The 27288-nt window shown below is 43.4% G+C and overlaps 1 protein-coding gene across 1 annotated transcript; it reads left to right on the top strand.

Moving 5' to 3' along the window:
- thbs3a (thrombospondin 3a) lies at window positions 1-27231 on the top strand. Its single transcript, XM_085176361.1, has 23 exons — window positions 1-1463; window positions 5623-5829; window positions 11564-11817; window positions 12419-12521; window positions 12684-12710; window positions 12802-12884; window positions 14061-14112; window positions 14196-14344; window positions 14755-14892; window positions 15488-15562; window positions 16209-16361; window positions 17150-17260; window positions 17413-17520; window positions 17597-17756; window positions 17958-18076; window positions 18447-18499; window positions 19580-19761; window positions 20759-20937; window positions 21192-21240; window positions 21324-21520; window positions 21693-21865; window positions 24403-24542; window positions 26025-27231. Exons 1-23 carry the CDS (start codon window positions 1382-1384, stop codon window positions 26084-26086), a joined length of 2856 nt encoding a protein of 951 aa, XP_085032487.1. The 5' UTR covers window positions 1-1381; the 3' UTR covers window positions 26087-27231.
- The last annotated feature ends 57 nt before the right edge of the window (window positions 27232-27288 follow it).

Below are 27288 nucleotides of genomic sequence, written 5' to 3'. Positions count from 1 at the left end.
ACAAAATCATAACGCAGCGTGCTTACGGGAAAGTAACAGTAATCCAATTACTTTTTTTGCAATAGTAATCCCTTACATTACTTGTTACTTGAAAAAAGTAATCGGATTACAGTAACGCATTACTGCCCATCGCTGGAGATCACACACAGACTTTAGACTGAGGTCTCAGCCTGTAAACACGATCCCCAACCGCCCCTCCCTGAGCCTGGTTCTGCCGGAGGTTTCTTCCTGTTAAAAGGGAGTTTTTCCTTCCCACTGTCGCCAAAGTGCTTGTTCACAGTGGGTCATATGATTGTTGGGTTTTTCTCTGTGTGTACTATTGTAGGGTCTTTACGTTACAATATAAAGAACCTTAAGTTGACTTGTGATTTGGCGCTGTATAAATAAAATTGAATTAAATTGCAAATCACTGCAGTATCAGGCTAATAAAATCCCGTTTGGACGCTGAAGTACAAACACGTGGGACGTATCGCACAGCATGCCGTGTGTGTTTTTTCAGCTAATTCCATTAGCCATCCAAAAGGATTCAACAGAGGTCCACTTCCTGAACTTCCGGACGTTTTTCTTCTAATTCTTCTTGTAAATTATTTTCTGAACTCACACGCGGGGGTGTCACAGTCTGGCCCTGGACCCTCAGCTGGCCCCCTGCAGGACTGAATGAGGGTCCCAGAACACAAAGGCGGTACGGACATCAGAGCTCCTGGGAGGCAGCTCCTGACCTCTGACACCTGACCTCTGACCTGCTGTGATGGATGGAGGAGTGATCTGTTTACTGCCGTCACAGCTGCAGCCATCAGGCACTAAACTGAGTCTCGACCCCTTATTGGCTGTTATGTAATCTGATCCGAGCCGCTTCTCTGTTTGTTAACCAAAAAAGTGAAGCGCAGATGTTTCACTTCAAGAAAAGAAAACTTTAACCTATGAAAAAACTTTCTTTCTCTGTTTTTACTTTGTTGTTGTTTTTAAAGTTGAATTAATTTGATTTTCTTTTATTGTTGCTGCTCTCGGGTCGCGCGCACGACTTGAGCGCGCGCCAGCAGCAGTTTCCAGCTGTGCTCGTGAACCCGCCCGTCAGTTGCTCGGTTTGTCCTGCGGTGCTTCGGCTCTTCTCTCTGCTCCTCGCCGCTCACCGCTGCTGTTCGTCGGTGTGGACACCGCCTGCTCTCTCGGTCCTCTTGCTCCTTCCTCCTGGCTGAAACCGCCCCTGCTCCCCTCTCCGTCCTCCAGCTTCTCCGACCTTCTTTGGAGAGCTCCTCGGGTTCTCCTTCGGTTCCCGGCTGACAGCTCCCCCAAGTCCAGCATCGCGTTGGACCTGCACGGGTTTCTGTACCTCCCGGATCTCCGGTTTAAAGTTTCCAGAGCCGGTTCTCTGAGGTCCAGCATGGGTTGGTGTGTCCCGGTTCTGCTGTCACTCATCGGCGCTCAGCTCGCCGCGGGAGTCCCGGACGGACCGGACGTCCAAGGTCAGAGAACCGAACCAACCTGCAGCTGATGCTGTAACTGAAACCGAGTAAAACGGGATGGAAGTAGTTTTAATCCTCGAGTACTGCACTGAAGTACTTTACTACACTTCATAGTGACACATTAACTATAGCTGCTGATTTTATTAACTCCAAGCTCGTTGCTAATATTGTTTCAACGCTACACGTCACCAGTTTTCATATTACAGTTTTAGCAAACTTAGCAAATATTTAAAAACTGCTGTTTAATAACTGGTGTTTATTAATGTTAATGCCGGGTTTGTGTTACTAATATTGCACGACCAGCTTTCAGGTTATGAGTTCATAGCAAATAAATCATTACTGATACTGTTTCAGTGTTTGTCTTAAGATTTTATGGGAAAAAGGTAAATGTGTTCTACTTTTATATTAATGTATTAATAAGCTTTTCATTATTACACCTTCTAACCAGATGGTGTAAAATCTCCCTTTCTGTTCTTAAACCTATTAAAAACGAATCTATACTCATGAATTACTCAAATTAAAATGTTTTATTTCTTTAATAAAAGTTCTTGAGACTGTATCAGATATCAGTCGATCACCTGAAGTCAGACATTTTAGTAAGGCAGTGATAAAAGGTGATTATGGATATTTTAGTTTGGATTTCCAGTCCCGGAGACAGAGTGAGATGGTCTAAAACATCCCGAGGACGCGTTTGGCTCAGGATGCTGTTTCTGTGAAACAAAGTGTGCTGCTGAGGAAGTTTGAACAGCAGGTGGAAGCTGACGAAGGGTCACCTCGGGCCATGATGGAGCGTTTAAAGTTATCTGATAATAACATCAGTGCCTGCTAAAGACTCCAGTTCTGCTGAGTGCGTTATTAGTCCGTTATAGTAATAAACAGTGATGCAGCCAGCTGGCAAAGGGAGCTAGCTAGCACTAGCTGATAACTGAACGTGGTCATTTCTAAGTCACTAACACTGAACCTTTAAAATGTGGAGTCCAAAACCAGTGGATGATGTCATGGCAGCTATGTCCATCTTCTACATACAGTCTGTGGACTTAGAGATCCAGATTTTTAATCCTACCGAACTTTCCAAAGTCCTTTTTGGAATAATACTGAAAACATTAAAAAACACAAAAGGTGTCCATGTTGCACGTGCTGTGTAATCCACAGTGGCAGCAGCTGCTCACCGGTGAATGTTACATAAAATACAGCAGCTGCATATTGGGGTGAATTTTAATGATTTTATGTTTTTGTGAGGACAAATTCACTCAGACTAAAGAGAAACACAAACACAGACACCAAATCAAAACCGAGCAGAGAGTTCAGGACTGAGGCGCAGACCTCTGCTGACTCTGGGCTGAGACCATCTTCACAATAAAGAGGAACAGATGTTATAGATCAGCAGGATCACTGCTCATATTTTCAAGTGTTTAAAACAATCTGATGAGAAGAAAGCTTCCTCAGTGTGTCAGCGCTTTCTTCCACTTTGGGATTGTTTATAGTAACTTTCTGGGTTTCCAACAACATTTTTTTTATCTTTTCAATTTTATCTTCTGGAAAACAGCTGCAAGAGATTTGGACCAAAAGCGAGGACTTGAAAGGGGTTCCCTGCTAAGGATTCATTTTCTGTGACGTAAGCCGAGTGCAGACAGAGATCATTTTCATCTTTAAATCTTTCATTTTATTAACAAATACTTTATTACCATGAAAACGTGGAAAACGGGGCAGAAACGACCAACAAACTATCAAAAAGAAACTGTACTCAGTCAAGTCTGAGAAAAGGTGTTTAAAGTTTGCAGCAGTGACTTTATTTAGGACCAAGTGTGCAGACTGAGAGGTGGGCGTGGCCACTGTGGGGTCGCCTGCTGGTTTCACGACTCTTCTGCGTTTTAAAGCCTCTGCACTGGGATCAGTTTTAGCGTCAGCTGTGTCTGCGTGATGCTCTGACCTGTTACTGCGTCTAACACTGAGCCACCTTTGTGAAACCAGTAAATTGAGCTTAAACTGGTTCCAGCCAGATGTTTATGGTCTGAACGCCGTCCTGCAGGCTGCATGGAGCCGACTCCTTTCTGCGGTGGCTCAGGTGCTACACTCGTCTCCAGTTTGAAGATTGTTGGGGTTTGTTTTAAAACATCAGGACTCATCTGTTGTTATTGGACTAAGACTGGCTGGTGTGAGGGTGGAGGGGCAGCAGGATGGAGCAGCAGGATGATCAGCTGTGTTGTTCTTCCTCGGTGGTGTTTGCATTCGGCAGAGGGACTGATCAGAAGCTTCCTGAGTCGAGCTCACCAGCGTAGCTTAGTTTCACAATAAAAACCTGGAAGCTGCACATTGAAGCTCGCTGCGTCGGTTCATGTATCAGCAGGTAAAGTGAGTCACTGCTTTCAGCATAGCCGACAGCACCTCGCACACTGCTCTGCTCTGTGCGCTGATTAGTGTCAATCAAGGCAAGCCGGCCCTCGCCCTGATTGATCTCTATCTCGCCTTCTGTCATCAGACCGTAGCTGCTTGAAAAGAGCCGTTCTGCTGAGCAGCTTCGCTTCTGTGTTCCTGCATTGGTGGTTTTGTGTGCAGCTCACTCAGGGTAGAGGTTTCTTATTTTTCTTTGGTTGTCATAGTTTAGGGTAATCAGCCAAGCCTGGAGGCTGGGCCAGGTACTCCTGAACCACACAGGTACTCCTGAACCACACAGGTACTCCTGAACCACACAGGTACGCCTGAACCACACAGGTACTCCTGAACCACGCCTAGTCTGTGTAAGGATACGGGTTAACTTAACTTTTGTATTTTTATTTGTCTTGAAAGAGCATTCATGGAGCGCAGGTTCCATTTATCTTAGATCAGGCGAGGGTTTTTTCTTTGAGTCAAGTATTAACGAATATTCTTGCATCCTTTGCGATGTTCAGACTCCCAGAGGAATCTCATCTATTTGTCTCGGTGACATTAAACCGCAGCAGCCGCTCTGACTCATGTGATCCTCGCCCAGAATTTTCTGGTGTGTTTGAAATCATCGCTGTTAAATCCACAGTGGGAGGAGCAACAATTAGAGACACGCAGTGAGAACAGGAGGGGAGATGTAAACCACCTTCATGCATCTGTACAAACAGCTGAGGTGCAGTCGGAGCAGTTGAGTGATTGCAGGAAGCTTCAGATGTTAAAAAGGAAGCTTTAACTCTCGACCTCAGTATTGTTGTGACTCGGAGTCTAATTTAAACGTGCAAAGGTCACAAGAAAGTCAGATATTAGCTGTTAGATGCTCAGATCCTCGTATGATTCTAATAAAAAAATGAAGAAGAAACCAGTAAAGATGGTCTTTAAGGAAAATGGGGGTGACGGTGGGTCTCCTACATCTTTCTAAATGATTTCCATTTATCCATCAGTTACATCTGCTTTATTCTGAAGAGCGTCCTGAGGGCAGGAGCTGATCCCAGCTGGCTGGAGAGAGAGGCGGCGTGTACCTTGGACAGCTCAGCAGGCGATCACAGAGTTGATGATTTTTAGTGTTGAACTTTCAGCCTCAGCATCAATCGTTTCGAGGCCGTATCTGTTTCTACGTCACGACAGAAAGTCTTAAAATATGCTGCCAGCCTTTGGCATCGACCTGACGCCGCCCGGCAGATTGTATGTACCGGTTCTGAAACTGAGACCAAACCAAACGAGTTTCATGTTGTCGATGGTCAAAACAAAAGAGACTTGCCAAACATCTGGCAAGGGTGTTGAACGTAATAAAAAGATAAAAGTTCTATTTGACGACTTTCTCAACAAATTGAAAACATCTGGAAATGAGCGAATTCCCTCATCGCTTTATTTCTTAGTTTTGATGCCTGTTATAACCAGATGTTTTTATTGTCTCATTCTTTACTTATGGTGGTTGTTGTTTATCTTTTTATACAAGTTACATCTCTGTGACATTAATTAGTAGTGACGAGAACATAAAACATCTTTGCTAAGATAATCAGTGCAGAGATATCTCTGCGATCACACGGTGGCTCTTTGTCCACAGCTGTCACTACAACATGATTTCTAATTTCCAGTTTGGTCGTTGATTGGCTGTTTGGGGCAGGGGTTCGATTCCTGTGTGAGTCCTTGTGTGTCAGATGTGTCTCACAGTGTCTCCAGTTCAGCGTTTTTCTCTTTGAGGTTTCTGAGCTAACTGACTCTCTTTCCTGCTCCTCAGTGATCGACGTGTTGGGTCTGCAGGACTCGAAGCAGAGCGTCGCAGCGGTGGAGAAGCTGTCTGGTGGTCTGAGCGCGCTCAGTGACATCTATGTGGTGTCCACGTTCAGGCTGCCAGCAAAGCTCGGAGGAGTTCTGCTGGGCATCTACAGCAAGCAGGACAACAGGAAGTACCTGGAGGTCGCCATCATGGGGAAGATCAACAAAGGTTGGTGGACGTGTAGCAGCTCACCCTCATCTGACTCCAGCTCTGATCCAAACATCCAAATCCTCTTTATTTTAAACTCTGCTGGAAGTCTTAAACTTTCCACAGATCCCAAAAGTGTCAGGATGGATTTTGTTGAAATGAAACAGCAGAGCTGTAAAAGCTTTCCATGAAAGCCTGAAGCTGCGGTTCGAATACTTCACTGAGAGTCAAGTCAAGTCATCTTTATTTATATAACACATTTAAAAGACATCAAGTGTCGGCCAAAGAGCTGAACAGAGGGATAATATAATAAAAGAATTAAAATAGAAACAAAACATTAAAAAAAAAAAAGAATTGTAAGACATGTAATATCAAAGAGATCTGAAAGCCTTGGAAAATAAGTAGGTCTTGAGATTCGATTTAAAGACTTCCAAGGATGAAGAGGATTTTATGAAGGGGGGAAGACTATTCCAGAGTCTCGGGGCGGCAATGGAGAAAGCCCTGTCCCCTCTAGATTTGAGCTGGGAGCTGATAAAACCATCTGACTGGAGGAGCGCAGAGATCGATCTCTACTTTCAAGATTAGGCTTCAAACTTTCCTTTTTGCTAAAGCATATAGTTAGGGCTGGACCAGGTGACCCTGAATCCTCCCTTAGTTATGCTGCAATAGATGTAGGCTGCCGGGGGATTCCCATGATGCATTGAGTTTTTCCTTTCCAGTCACCTTTCTCACTCACTATGTGTTAACAGACCTCTCTGCATTGAATCATATCTGTTATTAACCTCTGTCTCTCTTCCACAGCATGTCTTTATCCTGTCTTCCTTCTCTCACCCCAACCAATCACAGCAGATGGCCCCGCCCCTCCCTGAGCCTGGTTCTGCTGGAGGTTTCTTCCTGTTAAAAGGGAGTTTTTCCTTCCCACTGTCGCCAAAGTGCTGCTCATAGGGGGTCATATGATTGTTGGATTTTTCTCTGTATCTATGAAGCGCCTTGAGGCGACTTTTGTTGTGATTTGGCGCTATATAAATAAAATTGAATTGAATTGAATTGAATTGAATTGAATTGAATTGAATTGAATTGAATTGAGTGGGTAAGTGCAGGCTAAGAAGATCTGAAATGTAACCTGGAGCCAAACCATGGAGGGCTTTAAAAACAAATAATGAAACCTTAAAATCAATTCTATATTTAACTGGTAGCCAATGTAGAGATGCGAGTACCGGGGTAATATTCTCTCTTTCTGGTCCCCGTCAGGAGCCTTGCAGCTGCATTTTGAACATGTTGCAGGCGTGACAGGCTTGAGTGACAAATGCCTAAATAGAGAGAGTTACAATAGTCAAGACGTGACGATATGAAAGCATGGATAACAGTTTCCAGGTCTTTAGATGACAGGATATTTTTGAGTTTAGAAACAGTCCTGAGTTGGGAAAAACTGCCACGAACAACTGAATTTATTTGCTTGTCCAGCTTGAGAGTGGAATCAAAAATGAAACCAAGATTTTTTACATGGGGAAGTACACGAGCTGATAATGGGCCCAGATTGTTTCTTATGAGACTAACAGAGTCCTGCTTACCGAAGATTATAATGTCGGTTTTGTCATGATTTAGTTTGAGAAGGTTCAGAGACATCCAGCAATGTATGTCGTTAAGACACTCTGAGACTTTCTGCAGCGTATCAGCGCCTGGTTTTAGGGAGAGGTAGAACTGTGTGGACAGGAAACACCAAGAGGGTCGACGTAGCAGGTTCAGGACAAGGAAAGAAAGGAAGGAAATGTGGCATCTTTAGTTTAGCAGCTGGTCCACAGTGTTTCTGTGACATCTGGCATTTTATTTTACCTTTGAACCCACGAAACCCTGGAGAGTAACACAGCATACTGTGGAGCAGTAAGGAGGTTCCACAGATCACTGAGGAGACTCTGTGGGGTTCTTCAGGAGGTGTGATGGTCACTGCAAAGGTTTTAGTTGTTGTTGAAGATGTTTCATTAAAATCATTCAGCCGATGATGATGAAGTAGAAACCATTATGACAGGCTTGTTAGAGTTATTCACACCGTTTCCACCAATCATCCTGCACACCCCACTCACCAGAGAGACGCTGAACAATCTGGGGACAAAAGCAGTCTTTAATATCCCACACTTTTATTTCCTCTACTTCAGGGGTGGGGGACTCCAGGCCACGAGGGCCGGTGTCCTGCAGGTTTTAGATGTGCCCTTGATCCAACACAGCTGATTTAAATGGCTAAATGACCTCCTCAGCATGTCTTGAAGTCCTCCGGAGGCCTGGTAGTGAACTAATCATGTAATTCAGGTGTGTTGGCAGCTGCAGGACACCGGCTCTCGAGGCCTGGAGTTCCCCAGAGTCAGACTCTCTGACCTAAACAGCTCATCAGTTGGAGCTCTTAGACAGTTTTCCATCACACTTGTTTGTTCATCTGTTTCTTCCACAGCATGTCTTTATCCTGTCTTCCTTCTCTCACACCAACCAATCACAGCAGATGGCCCCGCCCCTCCCTGAGCCTGGTTCTGCCGGAGGTTTCTTCCTGTTAAAAGGGAGTTTTTCCTTCCCACTGTCGCCAAAGTGCTCATAGGGGGTCATATGATTGTTGGGTTTTTCTCTGTATGTATCATTGTAGGGTCGACCTGACAATATAAAGCACCTTGAGGCGACTGTTGTGATCTGGCGCTGTGTAAATAAAATTGAATTGAATGTTTTGTGATTTCTGGTTCTGCACAGGCCGCTCTCTCAGGTTTCAGTTTGTGACATCAGCCTCTTACACGCCCTCTTGTCTTTGCTATAGATGAAAATATATATAACTTCATGACTACGTCACCATCTACGTCCACTCGAGGTGTCTCCTTCTTACCTGTCATAAAGGTTGAACAGCAGAGATTTCTCACAGATTGTCCACTGACAGTTAAAATCAAATATGAACCTATTGATACATTCTGATGTAGTTTTCCCACAAGTGGCAAATAAAATATATCAACTGGTCCAGGAGCACATGGGCTGTAAAGATGCAGACACTAAGATGTGACGTTTCCACTGAGTGACACATTGAACCTGCAGACTCCACGCACGTCAAACACACAGCTGAAGATCTGTGGAAACTCTGAGTCCTGCAGAGCTGAGACGGAGGCTGATTACAGAGCCGGTAATCACGCAGAGCTCAGTGATGTTTAATGAAGCTGAAACTGAACACTGCGCTCTGATGGTTCAGCTTTGAATGACGTGGCTCTGTGGTGGCCGGCGCAGTCTGCTCTGATAAGCTGGTCTCCGCCGGGCCGGCGCAGGAATCCGGTTGTGTTGTCGTTTTATAATCTTCTTCATCCTGATAATGACAGACTGCGAGTTCAGCCTGCAGCTGCTCTAACTACATGATTGCTGTAATCAGACTCCACGTTTCATAAACTACTCTGTGTTTGTGTTTTGGCTTAGGCCGACCTTTGACCTCGTGATTTAGCTGTCTCAAAATGCTTTAGTCTGAATATGATCCACACAAATTTTGCAGAGAGCCTTCTCGCCTTGAAATTAGGCCAATAATGGGACTATTTCCAGCAGCGGATGAATCTGCACAGGGTTCTCTGGTGACGGTAATTTATGCTGAACTGAGCGCAGCTCTGTGGGACAGAGGAATAAGATGCAACTATAACTTTGATCTTTACACCACCACAGTTATTTTATCCTGGTAGTTTTATTTTCTTGGTGCTTCTCGTGTTTTCATTGGTCAGCAGAGCTCCTTCTTCCTGCTGCTGCGAGCTGCCAGCCGTCCGCTCCTTCAGACTGTTTATTCTTTTTAATTTTTCCGTTACGCTTCTTCCATTTTCTCATCCACAGAGGCCACGAAACCGTTGCCCTGATCGCCTACAAAACACGTTCAAACAAAAGCATTTAGAAATTAGAGCATGGGCAGTTCCTGTCTTTATGAGTGAGCTGTGGATGATTTCCTCCTGCTGACCCCCATAAATAACTTTCTTATTTGTATCTTAGTAACACTTAGAAGAAGACAGATAGGAGTTAAAAACTGGATTAATATTTGTTCAGTACTGCAGTCTAATATTGATGAGCTCTATGTTTCTTTGATCAACATCTCTCAGGTTTGTTGTCATCTGCAGAGCTGTCCTCTTTAACCTCCTAAGACCTGAACTCTCCCACGGCAGCATTTTTAATTTCTCGTAAGTGGATATCAGGCCCTTGTAGAGCAAAATTGAGTATTTTGGTCTAAATAACCCAAAATGTGACGTCAACATATGTGGACGGCAGGAGGTTAAAGCTTATTTGTGTAACTATTTCTAAATCCCGTTGGAATTGCAGCCACATAAGCTAGCGCAATAATTCATTTAATTTTTTTTTGCATATGAAACCGGAGGAGTGTACGTAAGCACCACGCATTCAGCTTGTCTCAGGTCGCAGTTTCCTTCCAGAAATGTCTTTTTTCAAAAATCCAAACATAAAACTGTTCAAAAAGAGTTATAAAAATATGATCTTCTCGAACTATAAAGAAAAGGAAAATATTGAAATTAAGTGAATGTCTCTATTTAAAAAAAAACAAAAAAAAAACAAAATAACTCGTGATGTGATATTATAGTATATCAGAAATTTGTTCACTGTTTTTATTACAAATTATATCAGTAAGGAAGCTGACTAAATATTAACTGATAATTTATGGCAAAGGGGTGGGATTAAATAAGTGTTTACTTCTTCCCTTTCAACATGTAAATTAATAATTTTTTTTGTATGTAATTTGTACAGTATTTTTTTTCTTTCTTATTTTCTTTTCTAAATGTACTTGTATATTGTTCACATGTTGAAATAAATTACCAATCAATCAATCAATCAATCAAAATCGCGTAAAAAGCGCTGGAAACAACAAAAACATTAACTCTTCAACCGTTCACAGCACTTCCTACGTTGGAATAAACATCAGCGCAAACTATCGCACGTCCGCCCTTATCTGCCAAAACCAGAAGTGATGTCATTTTTGCGGGAAACATAGTTTTTCCCTACGGGGCCTTTCGAAGGTTTGCTGGTGTTTGTGAGAGTCATGTTTGCCTGTCTGTGTCATTTTGTGGGAGGCTCAGGACTTAAAATGCACTGTTGTTGGAAATAGTTGATTTTGATGCTTTTTGTTCACAATTGTTCACAAATTATTTATTTTCATTTTTCCTGCAGTTTATAAAAATTGGTGCATCTCAAAAATGTAACTATAAAGACACTCAAAATAAATTTGCAGTGTTTGGAAAATATTTCATGCAACTAAATATAAACCTAGTTTATTGCACTTTGTTTTGCAATTTATGTAGTTACTATGGACTTAATGCATACATATTATTAACATCTGGGATATAACGGCTGTATTGACATATAGCAACATAAAATGCTGCCACAAACGGCACTACGACAGGTAATATATTAAGATAAGTTCTGGCCGACTTGGTTCTCTGAGATGTGACAGAAAATGGCGCTTAACACGAAACCTTCATGATACTTCTGTATCATTATTGTGTCTAATTGTAGGTGTTGTTGCAATGACTTAATACTGCCACTGTTAGATCAAACTGCAAACTACAAGGTGGTCATCTATACTCTTTAACCAGCGGTCACTGGCTCTGCGTTATCTTAATATAAACCCTATAAAAACTGAGCTATGCTTTATATGTAAGTCTATAAAATACGTGAGAACAGTGCCGTGTTTGTGATCATGATGCATTTAAACCAAACTATCTTTTGTTCTACCGTCCATGTTCTTCTTGTTCTCCAGTCCTGGTTCGTTACGTCAAAGCTGACGGGAAGGTCCACACCGTGAACATGCAGAACGCTAACCTGGCTGATGGACGGACTCACTCCATCATCCTGAGAGTCGGTGGCCTGCAGCGTAACAACATCAACATGGAGCTGTATGTTGACTGCCGACTGGCTGACTCCAGCCAGGGCCTGCCGCCGCTGGTTCCCCTGCCCAGAGAGGTGGAGATGGTGGAGATCAGACACGGGCAGAAGACTTACGCCCGACTCCAGGTTGGAGCAGCAGAAAATTAACGATCTGTTCAATGATTAAGGAAATATTACGAGTGTTTTTGAAATAGAAGGATGTGTCAGGGGTAAATGGTTGGACTAAACTGGAGTTTTGAAGACATTGCTTCAGGCTGTGGAATACAGATGAGACTTTTACTGTGAAGTAGAAGAACAGGGTTTAAATTACCTGACGAGCAGCCAGTTTGCTGAAAAAGCAGGAAGTAATTATTTGTGAAAGAGGGGGTGAAAAATGAGTCGCATAAACTCTGGATTAAAATCACTAAGTGGGGCAGGTAATATTAAAATCACTCCACCTCTCTCAGAGAAATAAATCCCATCTGAAAGGGCCTTTGTGCATGAGCCAGCACGGGGACGAGCACAGAGGAGAGTGAATAAAGCAGTGATGTGCAGTGGAACATTCGTCAGTGTCTGCACTTCACATGAGGAAAAACCCAATTAAAGGGCGTGCTAATTACAGCCCTCTGCCAGTTTAACTGCGTCTGAGCTTCAAAGTGAGAGTGAGGAACACATTTTGATAAATGAAGGGAACGGTTCCCTCACAGTTCTTGCTCTGTTCCACACTTTCTCTCCTTCTTTGTTTCAGGGGGCTTTGGTGTCCCTCGTGATGGCTTTAGGGGGCAGCGTTGCTAAAGCTGGATCTCTGACTGACTGCCCGTTCCAAGGAGACTCGTCATCCTATAACTCAGGTCAGCTCACTGGGATCTCACTCAGTGTGGCTCTCTGCACTCAGACCTTCAGAGAGAGCTGGTTTCTCCTGCAGCTTTACACTCCAGCTGATCATTTTCTAACTGTAATCAATTATACCCTGTGTGATATTAATAAACAGCGATGAATTCTTTCTCTTCCAGTGAGCGGCGAGGTGAACTCCATCCTGGGTGAGATTTGCTTTTTTTATGCAAATAATCAAAACCAATAATCACATTTGAGCTGATTTCTGATCACTGACTATAATACGTCTCCTGTCAGGTGACCACACCAAGGCTCTGATTGGCCAGCTCATTATCTTTAATCAGATCCTGGGAGAGCTGCGACAGGACATCAGAGAACAGGTGAGGCAGACAGACAGGTGAGAAAAAGTCTTCTGTTGGTAGACTTTCATGTTTCAGGGAGTACATCCATCCATCCATCCATCCATCCATCAATCCATCCATCCATCCATCCATCCATCCATCAATCCATCCATCCATCCATCCATCCATCCATCCAACCTTCCATTCATCCAACCATCTGTCCATCCATCCGTCCATCTGTCCATCCATCCATCCATCCATCCATCCATCCAAACATCTGTCCATCCATCCATCCATCCATCCATCCAACCATCTGTCCGTCCATCCATCCATCCATCCATCCATCCATCCATCCATCCATCTGTCCATCCATCCAACTATCTGTCCATCCATCCAAACATCCATCCATCCAAACATCCAAACATCCAAACATCTGTCCGTACATCCATCCATCCATCCATCCAAACATCTGTCCATCCATCCGTCCATCCATCCAACCATCTGTCCGTCCATCCATCCATCCAACCATCTGTCCGTCCATCCATCCATCCAACCATCTGTCCGTCTATCCATCCATCCAACCATCTGTCCGTCCATCCATCCGTCCATCCATCCATCCATCAATCCATCCAACCATCTGTCCATCCATCCATCCATCCAACCATCCATCCATCATCCATCCATCTGTCCATCCATCCAACCATCTGTCCATCCATCCATCCATCCATCAATCCATCACACCATCTGTCCATCCATCCATCCATCTGTCCATGCATCCAACCATCTGTCTATCCATCCAAACATTTGTCCATCCATCCATCCATCTGTCCATCCATCCAACTATTTGTCCATCCATCCAACCATCTGTCCATCCATCCATCCTTACATCCATGATCAACTAATTTATCCCATGCCCAGCCAGTTAGAGTGGATTAAAACAATGTCAAATAACAAACTAAAAACTTGCAATACAACCAAATTTCCACTGTGTGACATATCCCTGATCTCAGTTTGCAGTCACTACCCAGAGCTCATAACCACAGGTGAGGGTTGGGACGTAGCTCAACCAGTAAACTGAGGACTTTTCTTTTATGCTCAGCTCTCAGTTCACCAAGAGTGAGATGTATAAATTGAAATACACACAAACACAGTGAGGTAAAGGGAGAGAAGTGGCATAACCTGAAAAGCTTATTGGTGTGTTGTCATGGTCCGCAGGTGAAGGAGATGTCTCTGATCAGGAACACCATCCTGGAGTGTCAGGTCTGCGGTGAGTTGGCGGTGCTCTTTGTCCTCCTCGTAGTTTGAGTTTGAAATGCGAGGAAGCTCTGATTCTCAGCGTCTCTGTCACAGGTTTCCATGAGCCTCGTTCCCGCTGCTTTCCTAACCCTTGTCACAAAGGCGTGTCCTGCATGGAGAGTCTGCACTACCCTGGATACACCTGTGGTCCCTGTCCACCTGGAACCACTGGCAATGGGACGCACTGCAGGGACATTGATGAGGTAACAATACAACTACACTTCAACAGACAACAATGCTAGTACTGCACATTGGGGGTGTGCTCGGCCTATTTCCAGCTCTGTGTTTTTATTCTCAGACCGTACTGTTTTAACTCCTCCTTCTTTGAATCAGCTCTTTTCTGATTGGCTGCCCTTCACAAACAGCAGGCAGGTGGTTGAAGCGGGCCATAGATGACGATATTAGGGATATCCTCACTTACTGACATCATACAGATGTAGGAGTAGAAAAAATGAATCCTTGGCTTTTGGCTTTTGCATAAACTGACCTCATTATTTGAACATTGATCACTGGAATAGTACACACATGATACGGAAAAGAAGAAGCTGTCACTTTAGAATAAGCACAACAACACACGGTATATGTTTGTAAAGCCAGATCTTCTCTCTCTTAGTGCGAGGTGCAGCCATGTTTCTCTCCCCAAGCCTGTGTGAACACAGCTGGGGGGTTCAGCTGTCAGCCATGTCCTCCAGGCCTGTGGGGGGCGCCACTGTCAGGAACTGGACTGGACTACGCTAAGACGCACAAACAGGTCAGGCAATAGACTCACTTATTTTTAATTTTCCACTGGCACTCAGTTTAACACACATACACACACACACACACACACACACACACACACACACAAAGGTGTGCTTGTTTTCTCTCTTTCACTGTACCTTTATGGGTGGATACAGTTTTGTGTCAGCATGTCTGCCGTATCCAGACTTCACACTGTTTTACAACCTGAGCGCTGGATGTGTTTATTCTGGAAAACTGTGTTTATAAAAGGAAAATGCAGCTGGAAACAATTAAAAATAACTTTTGGAGAAAAGAATAAACGGAAACAATAGAAAAAAATAGAAAGTTTGAGTACATATGGCAAAATTCACTGTAAATGACTACTGTGTGCGCTACTCATATATATATATATATATATATATATATATATCACATATTTATATAGTTTTTTAAACTTGTTTTTAACAAGTACATCAGGTGTCCCTGTAAATGAGCCCCGACAGTGAGCAGCACTCTGGGCGTACTTCACATAAGTGGAAAAACAGTTCGCCCTGTGCTTTTCCTGCTACGATGAGCCAACGTGTCTGCAGAGAAAAGTGTTCTGAAAACCTGAATCTGTTCCTCAGGACTGTGTGGACATTGATGAATGTGTTGATCTACCTGACGCCTGCGTGCCAAACTCTGTGTGCGTCAACACTGTGGTGAGTTCACATCTCTGTTCTCTTCACACAGATAAAAATTCCTGTGATGTCTTTGCCGAGAACATAAATTTACCTGCACGTTGTTCTCTTCAGCCCCTTTTCCATTAGTACCTATTCGGATGGACTTGCCACAGTTTTCCATAGTCATAGTACCTGGTACCAGGTAATAAATTAGTACCTGCTCAACCGGGGTTCCAAGTGATCCGAGCAGGTACTAAAAGGTGACATCATCAGACTGTGTGCAATTGGCTGCTTAGTGGCGTCACTCGATGAGTCATGAGAGCGTCTCGTTCAGGAAAATCAAAACCGCCATTTTTGAAACCCGACAACGAGAGAAGCAGCTACAGAAACAATGCCGTGTTCCCGATTTTGACGAAAAGCCGCAGACCGAGCAGCAGGTATATTGTTAACTGGATGTTGCGTGCTAATTTTGTCACGGGATGCTCTGCCATGTTGCTATGACGATGACCACACACATCAGGTGGTACTCGATTGTAATGGAAAACCAGTCGATCCGAGTCGAGCAGTGGCAAGCTGTGGCGACTCGATCCGAGTAGCTACTACTGGAAAAGGGGCTTTAGCTGAGAAACAGCGCCCTCTGGTGGATATCCAGCTGTAACTCTGCTACGTTTCTCTCTCTCCTCAGGGCTCGTACAAATGTGGAGGCTGTAAACCTGGTTTTCTCGGTAACCAAACATCAGGATGCTTCCCTAGGAAGTCCTGTGCTGCACTGACCTTTAACCCCTGTGACATCAACGCCCACTGTGCCATGGAGAGGAACGGAGAGGTTGCCTGCAGGGTGAGGACATCAGACCTGATTGTTTCGAGTTTACTGTCATGTAACGATCCATGTTTCTACATAAATTACCTTTATGAACATGATGTTCCTCAGAGAAGCAATGACACCAAACCTAAAAAACTTCCAAACAGTTGACCACATCTGCATTGTTTACTACTAACTGTCATCACGCTTCACAGCTCACTGAGCTCAGCTCAATGTAAACTAATCCACACCGCCCTCTAGTGGCATTTTGGAGTAGTGCTTTATGTAAAAGTGACCAGAAAAAATGAAAACCAACAAATATATACGTGACGTTTCTTTGGGTTTAGTGTTTTTGATTTGGTCAAATTTTCTTCTTTTTTTGATACTGTGTTTTAATACCGCTTCGTCTTAAATATTCCTCTGTCCAGTACGACAAAATTATGGATACAACGAGTTAAAACAAAAACAGTAAACCAGCTCATGATTAGGGTTGAAAATAAAAACGAATGAAAAATGCAGAAGCGTTAATTAACCTTTTGATTTCGTTAAACAGAAAGAAAAGCTTCGGTTTTATGATAGCACCGATAAGGTCGTATTGCCTCAAGTCTGTCCTGAGCTTTGACAATGTTCTCAACATTTAGAGCATATAATCATCCTCCTGGTGCACACATTGTCAGTAAATGAGGCGATGGTTCATCTGAAGTTGGAAAAGGTCAGACAAACCATTAACGGCTAATAAAGTACGGTGGACGTACTTTATTAGTTTCATGTAAACAGACCAGAGAATCACCTGGATGATCCTTTTTTGTGACGTGTGTTTCCAGTGTAATGTGGGCTGGGCCGGCAACGGGAACACGTGCGGTATGGACACGGACATTGACGGGTATCCCGACCGCTCTCTGCCCTGCATGGACAACGACAAACACTGCAAACAGGTCAGACATATGACTCAATCACTGTATCGTGTCACATGCGATCATCTGTTGTTGATTGATAAGAGGTCATTTGATTAATTTAGTAACTAAACTCTAAAAAGTAATTTGGACTGTGATGTGTGTGTGTGTTACCTGCTGTCTTTGTCCACCAGGACAACTGTGTGTTCACACCAAACTCTGGCCAAGAGGACGCCGATAACGACGGGATTGGAGACCAGTGTGATGAGGACGCTGACGGGGACGGAATCAAAAACGTGGAGGTTAGAGACCGCGAATGCGTCTGTCAGTGCTGTCGTGGCTGTGATGTGGTCATGTGACATGTCCTCTGGCCTTCAGGATAACTGTCGTTTGGTTCCCAACAAAGACCAGCAGAATTCGGACAGCGACTCATTCGGAGATGCCTGTGATAACTGTCCCAACGTCCCCAACAGCGACCAGAAAGACACAGACAACAACGGACAGGGAGATGCCTGCGACCAGGATATCGACGGAGACGGTTAGAAACAACAGGAGACACGTGACTCTATATTGCCCTCTAGAGACAAAGAACAGGAACTACAGGAGCTGTGAAGCAAATTAAGCTCTAGAAGTTTGTCTTTAAGGCTGTTTATTTACAAAACATGCAAACTGGTGAAGCCACAGTGCTGCATGAATGTCATAACCATTAAACAAGACTGGTGAATGGCTTTGTTTCCAGGTATTCCCAACGTTCTGGATAACTGTCCAAAGGTACCGAACCCGATGCAGACAGACAGAGACAGAGATGGAGTCGGAGACGCCTGCGACAGCTGTCCTGAGCTCAGCAACCCAATGCAGGTACAAACACTCAGGCCCTGTGGCACGCTACGTTTTATTGGACATAAATAATCACACATAGGATTTAAATTTGTTTTAATAAAAATAGCAAACAAAAAACACTAAATGTTAATTTGTATTTGCGTATTGCATCTTTGTTGTTGTTGTGACTTTTTTAGTTGTGAGAAAGTCAAAAGAATTAAAAGGTCACACCAACAACTCACAACTGAGGCGGCTGCTCGATGTAAAAACAGCATTTCTGTGTGTTTCAGCAGTAAACAGAGACAGTGTAACACGGTGTGCACAAATAACTCAGCAACAATTGTTTTGTGTTTGTAACTAGCAATAGCAGAAAGGTCAGAGGTTACAATCTGTCTTCTTTCTTCTTCAGACTGATGTAGACAACGACCTGGTCGGAGACGTTTGCGACACCAACCTGGACACGTATGTTTGGAAAACACACACACACACACACACACACACACACACACACACACACACACACACACACACACACACACACACCCCTGTTCAGCTATCCTAGTGAGGACCTTCATTGACATAATGGTTTCCCTAGCCCCTTACCTTAGCCCTAACCATTAAAATGAATGCCTAACCCTTACTCTAAACCTAACCATAACCTAATTGTAACCCTGACACTAAAACCTCATTTTGAGCCTTCAAACTTGTGAGGACCGGGTTGTGTGTCCTCACAAGTGACTGTTGGTTCTCACAAGTATGGTAGAATGCAGATTTCAGTCCTCACAAAGATAGCTAGACAGGAACACACACACACACACACAGATCTATTTTTTGATGCCATAAAACATTTAAAAATGCAATGAAAATTAAAAAATGATGTAAAACTTGTTTTCTAGTTGCAGTTGAGTTTTCATGGGATTCATTCAATGTTATTTTATTTATACAGCACCAAATCACAACAACAGTCGCCTCAAGGCGCTTTATAATGTACGGTAGATCGTACAATAAGACATACAGAGAAAAACCCAACAATCATATGACCTCCTATGAGCAGCACTTTGGCGACAGTGGGAAGGAAAAACTCCCTTTTAACAGGAAGAAACCTCCAGCAGAACCAGGCTCAGGGAGGGGCGGGGCCATCTTCTCAGGGAGGGGGATTTATATTGTAAGGTAAATGTAATTGGGAATAAATGGGATTACTTTGGATCTAAATTACACTGTAGATTAAAAAAATGAAAATGTCTTTGTTTGAAGTGATTTCATTTTTATTTTCAATTAGTTTCAATTACTGTCAAACAGGCTGTTTCTGATAAATGTAAATATGTTTTATTAACATACATTTAAGGGTAGGAATACTATATGTCAGTCTTATGACAGCCTCGAGCTACAAGCCAGCTGTGTCACTAAAATTGGCCACACCTCTAATTAGAAGAAAATATTGAAGTCTATGGAGACTGACTCACTTTCATAGCCAGGCATCAGTGGGCATACAGTTCCTGCTCATTAAAGGGAGAAACACGGTCACTTATTTAACATCTGCAGGGACGGCGACGGTCACCAGGACAGCAGAGACAACTGTCCAGACATCCCCAACAGCTCCCAGCTGGACTCCGATAACGACGGCCTGGGAGATGACTGCGACCACGACGATGACAACGACGGCATCCTCGATGACTACGACAACTGCAGACTGATCGTTAACCCCAATCAGAAAGACTCAGATGGTAACAATCATATAAAAGCCCACAAAAGCTAAACAACCAGAACCTGCTGCTGTGTATCATCCATTTATTCTTTTTTAAAGAGCAGAAAATATGATAGAAAATTAGACTCGGGTTAGTTAACACAATTAACCTCTTGAACTTTACATTTTCTGTGTGATTATTACTTTTATATTCTTAAATACTTTATTATAAAATGTATACTTTTAGTTTCCAAGGATTTTAACATCCTGTTTACATATCGGTGTAGGAATGTCTGCATTCAGATGTGGCCCAAGTTCCCTGATGCATTTATCACAAGTCTTTTGTTGGAGCTACATTCATGTTATTTTGTACGGAGCCCCGCAGGGGACATGGGAGAAAAAAAAAAATTAAGATGGACTTTTGCGAGATCTCGCAAAAGTTGAATTCCAACTATGGCGGCAGCTACTTAGTTGTAATATTCCTCTCTCTGGGTCACAAAATACACTTTTAAGATATTTTGAGGAGTGAATGTAGTTGTGTAAACGTCAGATACCTGCTCGGTCTACAAGACATCACATATTTGCAAAAGTGCTTCGACGTTTTCGGAGATCTGACACCCACTAGCTCGAAGCTAACGGGAGGTCGAGACCTACTACAGCCGGGAGGAACACCGCTTTCCCGGCACATCGTGCCTCGACCTCCCGGTCGGCTTCGAGCTGGCGGCCTCTGAAGAATGCGGCAAAACCTTTTGCGAGATCCTGAGTTTGTTTTGCGAGATCTCGCAAAAGTCCGTCTTAATTTTTTTTTTCTCCCATTGTCCCCTGCGGGGCTCCGTAATTTTGTTGCATTTGCCATCAAAGTGTTTCTAATGTTGGTATTCAGTGAATTTTGAATGTACAGGTCAACAGTGGCAAAGCTTTGAATTGTGTTTTTCTGGCAGTAAATAGAACTGTGTCGTCTGCACAGAGAAGTAACTTTATTCATAGAAATCCTGTGAAGGTCTAGATTTAAACCGCTCCATCGTGTCCGTCTGCAGTGAACGGTATCGGAGACGTCTGCGAGAACGACTTTGATAACGACGCTGTGATGGATTTGCTCGATGTGTGCCCGGAGAGTGCCGAGGTCACTCTGACAGACTTCAGAGCCTATCAGACTGTCATCCTGGACCCGGAGGGGGACGCACAGATTGACCCCAACTGGGTGGTGCTGAATCAGGTAACTTTGGTAGTCTTATGTGAATATGGCTGTTTATCAAGTACAACTGTTTCTCCGCCTGTTCTTTACTAGAAAATGTGTATAATCGCTTGTCCATTGGTGTTAAAAAGCATTAACAAGAAGATGTAACTGATACTAACGTTTGGGGGGTGCCTATTTTGCTCATTTCCAGCACCAGCTGGACTCTACTACCATATTTGTCTCAGGCTATAAGCAATAACTGCCTGTGTGATCTCGATGCTCTCTTTCCTCAGGGTATGGAGATTGTCCAGACGATGAACAGCGATCCTGGTTTAGCCGTAGGTACGAGTTCCACTTCAAAGTGGAGAATTCACAGCTGTCCTCTGGTCCTCGAGCAGATCATCACGTCCTCCGTTTGTCTGCAGGCTACACAGCATTTAATGGCGTTGACTTCGAGGGAACGTTCCACGTCAACACTGTTACGGACGACGACTACGCTGGCTTCATCTTTGGCTACCAGGATTCATCCAGCTTCTATGTGGTGATGTGGAAACAGACCGAGCAGGCTTACTGGCAATCCATACCTTTCAGAGCCATGGCCCAGCCCGCACTGCAGCTCAAGGTCTCTACTCTGTTCTACTGTTCTTTAATGCACATTTAATCAGCAGAAACCAGTATTGCATCATGTGTTGGCAGGTTGTAATGCCTGCTGGTCATTCTTGAAGAGTTTAGTCGTCTCATTCAGGACGTTGCACCCCCTGAACTCCAAATTTCTCCCTGTGTTCATCCTGCAGGCGGTAAAGTCTCGGACCGGACCAGGTGAGTTCCTGAGGAATGCCTTGTGGCACACGGGAGATACAACTGGAGAGGTGAAGCTGCTCTGGAAGGACCCACGAAACACCGGCTGGATGGACAAAACGTCCTATCGCTGGCAGCTCAGCCACCGACCGCAGGTGGGATACATCAGGTGAGAGCAGAGGCAGACCCTCAGGGAGGTCTGACTGAAGTATCTTAAATACTGCAGTGTGACAGTATCCTGCACTCAGTGTTGGTCAAGTTAGTTGAAAAAAGTAATCAGTAACTAATTACTGATTACCTCCCCCAAAAAGTAATTCCGTTACTTTACTGATTACTTATTTTCAAAAGTAATTAATTACTTAGTTACTTAGTTACTTTTTAAAAACACGATTTACAACCTGAATAGGTGATAAAGTGATAGATCTTTCAGCCCAATTCTACTTTTTCTGCATAATCATCATACAAAATGTAATCAAATGGAAAAGTCTCTTTTTAAACTTGTTTTATTAGTTTTAATCTTTTAACTTTATGCATCAAACAAAAATTTAATTATCTGCAACATTCTCTGACTGGAAGAAATTAGTTTAACATTTAAACCTATTTTCTGCACATAAAATATATTTTGTGTGTTTACACTCAGTCTTTCAAATAGATGCAAGTAAAACACAGCAGAAAATAAATAAAGTCAAAGACTAGCGGTCCTGTTGCTCTATTTTCACCTGTAAAGCAGGAGTGGGGTAGGCGGAGGGTTACCCTGGTGCAGGTGTGCAGCGGTCAGTGGAAGAATCCGCGAGTTTCTCTGTGAGTTTCCCATTACGTCGTAGCTACTCGGTGCTTGTTTGGAAGTTTAGGGGTTTTTCGCTGTAAAAAGAAGTTTTCTTCCCACGCACAACGGACACTAATGTTTTTGTCACTTTTTATGGAATCAAACTCAAAGTAAGGTCAGTACTTCCACGCTTTAAACGCTGCACGCTCATACTCTCTCTGCACTCGATATATGATCCATTGTTGATCTGCACACAGCTGTTGTCACGAACGTCGCACTCGCTTACGTCACTGTCATGAGACATTCTCGCAAAAAATCACGGTTTTAGTAACGCAGTAACGCAGCGTTCCTACGGGAAAGTAACGGTAATCTAATTACCGTTTTTGCAATAGTAATCCCTTACTTTACTCGTTACTTTTAAAAAGTAATCGGATTACAGTAACGCGTTACAACGTCTGCCTGCACTACACTCTTATTTGGATGTACTCCATAGCACATGCAGAGTGCAGGACTGGAACTTGAGTACTATGTAGTACTCTCGCTCTGTGAGCCTGCAGTATATCTTCTGCTGTAGTAAAGATATCCTGAATAACCTGTAGAACAAATACTGCAGTAGCCTAGATATACTCTGTTGTACTCACACCTTGCAGCTTTGTTAAAAGATCTTCAAAAATGTACTTTGTGCAGATACTACAGTAGTCTGTAACAGTGAGTACTCATTTGTTGTAGCACAAATAGTGCAGTATTATATATACTAAGTGCAGATACTGCAGTACTCTGTAGTACTGCCTCGGCCTGCAGCTGTGTCCCTCACGCTCATCTATTTTCTGTCTCTTTCTTTCTTTTCTCTTTACTGCATTCTTCACCCTCTGAAACTTCTTTGTGGCTTCGGGGCCCCCCGGTACTCCATTGTGCTCGTCTCCATGACGACCAAAGCCCTGGCAAGAATCCACCTCAGAGGCCATTGATATGCAGATCATACGGAGAGACAGCGACACACTGAAAAACTTTATCCCGTAAAACATCTACTGTACCCACTCGAAGCGCTAAATCAGGCGTTAATAAGACCTCGAGTCACGTTACTGAAAAGTGAGCCTGACGCAGATCGACTCAAAGTTACGCTGTTTTCTTTCTGTGATACTTTTGTATATATTAGATTGATTGATATTAAATGTTACAGTGTTACAACGCTCACTGAAGGATAAATGATCAAATTCTGGTTCTTCCAGCGAGTGTCATGATTCTTAAAACTTTTACGTTTTTGGAAATGGCAGCAGATTAAAAAAAAAAGGTCTGGATTCACATTCTTCAGCCGGTCAGGAGGAGAAAGAGAAAAGCAAAGAAATAAAGGCAGAGAGGCAGGAGGAGGAGGAGGTTTTCAGAAAGTCTCTTCAGAGAGTCGTTAAAGAGAGAGAGTCCCAGGTTGTTCGCACTCTGTCGCTCTTCTTTGCATTTCTCAGTACTTTAGAGCTGCTGCTGAGACTTTCTGTGCAGTTTGGACACGTGACGGAAAATAAAGAGCAGAAATGAAAGTTTTACCTCCAATCTGTTCGCATCGTTTCATTAAAACTTAGCACGTCTGATGACGTTCAGAACATGAGAAAAAAAACGTTTACTTATTTATTACAGACATTATGTGAAAATTAGGTTTTCATCCTACTTCAAATACTCTTCTAGGTATCCACGTAATTCCCAATCCGATCTATTATTTATCCCAAGGAATGTTTGTTTCTAACAGGTTGGGTTTGGGTTCTGCCTCGGAGCGTTCCAGAGTTCATGTTTATCTTTATCTCCGAACGTCACAGCAGTTATCTTCTGGATTTACAATCCTTACCAATCGTTTACCCGAGAATCATTTATTTGCTAGCCTGATGCTAGTATTGATCCATAGGAATGATTGGCTTCTAACCTGGAGCATCGCCGTGTTCCTGTGGTTTTAGGGTAAAGCTGTTTGAAGGCACACGCGTGGTGGCAGACTCTGGCGTTGTGGTCGACACCACCATGAGAGGAGGACGGCTCGGTGTCTTCTGCTTCTCCCAGGAAAACATCATCTGGTCCAACCTGCGCTACAGATGCAACGGTAGGACCGCCGACCCTGCTTGGCATTTTGTCGTTTTATTTGTTTCTGGGGAGTCCTGGAATAACTGATAAGCCTTTTACGGCGCTAAAATGTGTTGAAGTGGACGATTGTGTTACCAGTGACACCGATTCACCTTCAGGCTTTTCAGTTTTTCCTGAACATACAAGAAGTTCTTAAAACAAGCCCATAAAATCCCAAAACTTTGCCTGATTTAAATACTGATCCAAGATCATCTTCTCGCATGGCTGGATGACTTCCTGGAAGCTCGGTTCTGACCACAAACATGCAAACGCCAGCTTCTGTCCTGAAGGGATCCTAGCGTTGTTTCAGGGATCATCACTGCTGATGAGAGCTGGATCTGCAGCTGCCACCAAGCAGTTTTCAGCTCGAGAGTCCACAGTTCCCAAGTACAGAGGACTGACCCGAGAGTTCGATCATTCATGGAAAATCTGTGAAATGTGAACATTTGTTATTTCCGTGCTGTTACACCAACTTAGTCTTTGCTCACCACTTGGAGCTGTCGTCCCATTTGGCTCGTTGTGACTTCATCCACAAAGTGAACACTTGTTCAAGGATCGCTGTTTTGACGCACAGGTCCAGCGCATATCACAGTTACACCAGTGCAGTGCAGCTCTGTACTGGCCCAGAGGAAGGAAGATGATCTTCAATGGGAGATTGGCTAATCTGTAGTGAGGCCGTCACCCTGCGGGGATGTCTACTGAAAATCTCAGTCACCTTGACCTCAAGGTCAGAGGTCAGGTTTTCTGAAAAGCTTGTAAATGTGATAATTGAGGAGGAACCAGAATTTTAGAAGCTTTTTTGAACTTTTAGAAATATTATTAATCTAAACAATCCTCCTGCTATCATTTTTACCCCTCAGCCGTAAAAGGCTGATTGAATACTGTCAGCACTCCTTGGATCTACAGAAAGGGTGCACATCCTAGTTGGTAAATACGAAAACTGGAGAACGAGTCAACGTAGGATTTTCAAATTGTTACTGTGCATCTACTTTTCTGAAAAGTTTGTGAACACACTGATAACTCCATAAAGATGTCTTTAAGATTTTCAAATTGATGCCATAGTTTCATCTACAAGCAGGCTGAGGGGCAGCACTGGCGATCCACGCTGACCCGCTCTAACCAGAACCTGAACCATGTGCAGTCCAGTTCTGCTGAGCTCAGAGTCTGCAGAGCCCCCTGCAGTCCAAGATGGCGGAGCTGCTGTTTGTTCCTGAAATGAAATACTCAGAGGAAAGGCCCAAAATTATGTTGTTGCACAATTAGAAGCTCACATGCATTAATATTTAATAACCCATCGTCCTTCATATTCATTTTACCTCTCATGTCTGCAGAACTAAAGAAAATCCCAATAAGATCAGGGCTTAAAGACTTGTGTCCACTTTTCAGTCGGTATCTGCAGGAAGTACAACCTGCTGACTCTGACAACTGATGAACTTTCTGCTCATTTCCTTCTTTATTCCAGACACGGTGCCTGAAGACTTCCAGGCTCATCGTCAACAAGTTCTGATGCACATTCAGGTCTGAGAGCTGCAGATGGACTGTCAACACAACCCCACACACACACACAGCTTCTCTGAACCCACTTTAACTGTAGTCTGAATGCCAGCTGAGAAAGTCCAGTCTGAATGAGTGTGTTTATGTGTGTGTCGCGAATGAAGTGAAGGAGAGAAAGCAGCCAAAGAGCGAACAGTCTGGGGAAAGCACCTGAACGCATCATCGGGGTCCTTCTACGTGACGTTTGAGTGTCTCGGTTTATTTTTTTAATATAAACATGGAAACATACGACAGAAACTTAAGAGAAGAAGAATAGGTCCACGTTAACATTTAGTGTATGATAGTAATGATATGTACCTTTTTTAATTGTCAGTGAGTTTATGTGACTGTAGGAGAAGCTGTGCGTCTCAGTCTGTCTCATTAATAACCGCGAGCTCGAACCAAAATGTGTCAGGATGCACTTTACGTACACGTGACATCACTAAACCTTTGGAGGGTTTATTTTGAATTTCTTTGGAAGCCAAAATCACATTAACGCCCTCACGGTGGTTCTCGGACGTTTCCATCTGCAGGTGAAGCGAAGTAAGAGTGAAGAACAGCAGCTTCACTCTGTGAATATTCCTGTCTCATTTTTCTCGTGAGCCTGCATCCTCGATCATCTCCTGTTTGCTGTGAAGCTCCAGCGAACGAAATAATCCAGATTTGCTTCTTTTATATCTGAACAGCGATGCAGCGTGAAAGCTGTCGCTTCATCTCGATGACATGTCGGCGCGCTCTTCTTTCAATCGTGTTCCCCCAGACTCTCCTCTCTCTGCTTGTTACTGATCTGGGTTTATTTCACGTTCATCCCCGATGTTTAAATCAGACAAAGACGTATAAATCAGCATCCTGACAGCCAGAAACACACACACAGACTTCATTTCCAAAACAGTGTGCGTCCTCTTAAAGAAAGAAGAAGGAACGAAGATTTCTGAATTATTTTTGGACCTTTTTAAAAAAATCTGATTGTGTCAGTTTGACTGAGCAGCAAACACAAACCTCTCGCGCTGAGACCTGATAAGCTAACGTTACAGAGAAGTCTTTGATTCAAACAAAAAGTGAAATGTATGTTTTGTGTTTCTTCAAATGTAATGTAATGTTTGTTGAAATAAACCCAACCATGACTTTTCCTACAATCCTGGTTTCATGATTTCAGACTGATTCACCTGCTGTTGCACGTTTTGCATCTTTGC

The sequence above is a fragment of the Neolamprologus multifasciatus genome, chromosome 11 (assembly GCF_963576455.1).
Source record: "Neolamprologus multifasciatus chromosome 11, fNeoMul1.2, whole genome shotgun sequence".
Classification (NCBI taxonomy): domain Eukaryota; kingdom Metazoa; phylum Chordata; class Actinopteri; order Cichliformes; family Cichlidae; genus Neolamprologus; species Neolamprologus multifasciatus.
The sequence above is the reverse complement of the archived record's forward strand: the minus strand, read 5'-3'. Positions and strand labels throughout refer to the sequence as shown.

Coding starts and splice junctions, on each gene's coding strand:
- thbs3a (XM_085176361.1), top strand. CDS start 1,382: ATGGGTTGGTGTGTCCCGGTTCTGCTGTCACTCATCGGCGCTCAGCTC. Junction 15,563..16,208: donor CTGTGTGCGTCAACACTGTG/GTGAGTTCACAT, acceptor CTCTCTCCTCAG/GGCTCGTACAAATGTGGAGG. Junction 17,757..17,957: donor CCAGGATATCGACGGAGACG/GTTAGAAACAAC, acceptor CTTTGTTTCCAG/GTATTCCCAACGTTCTGGAT.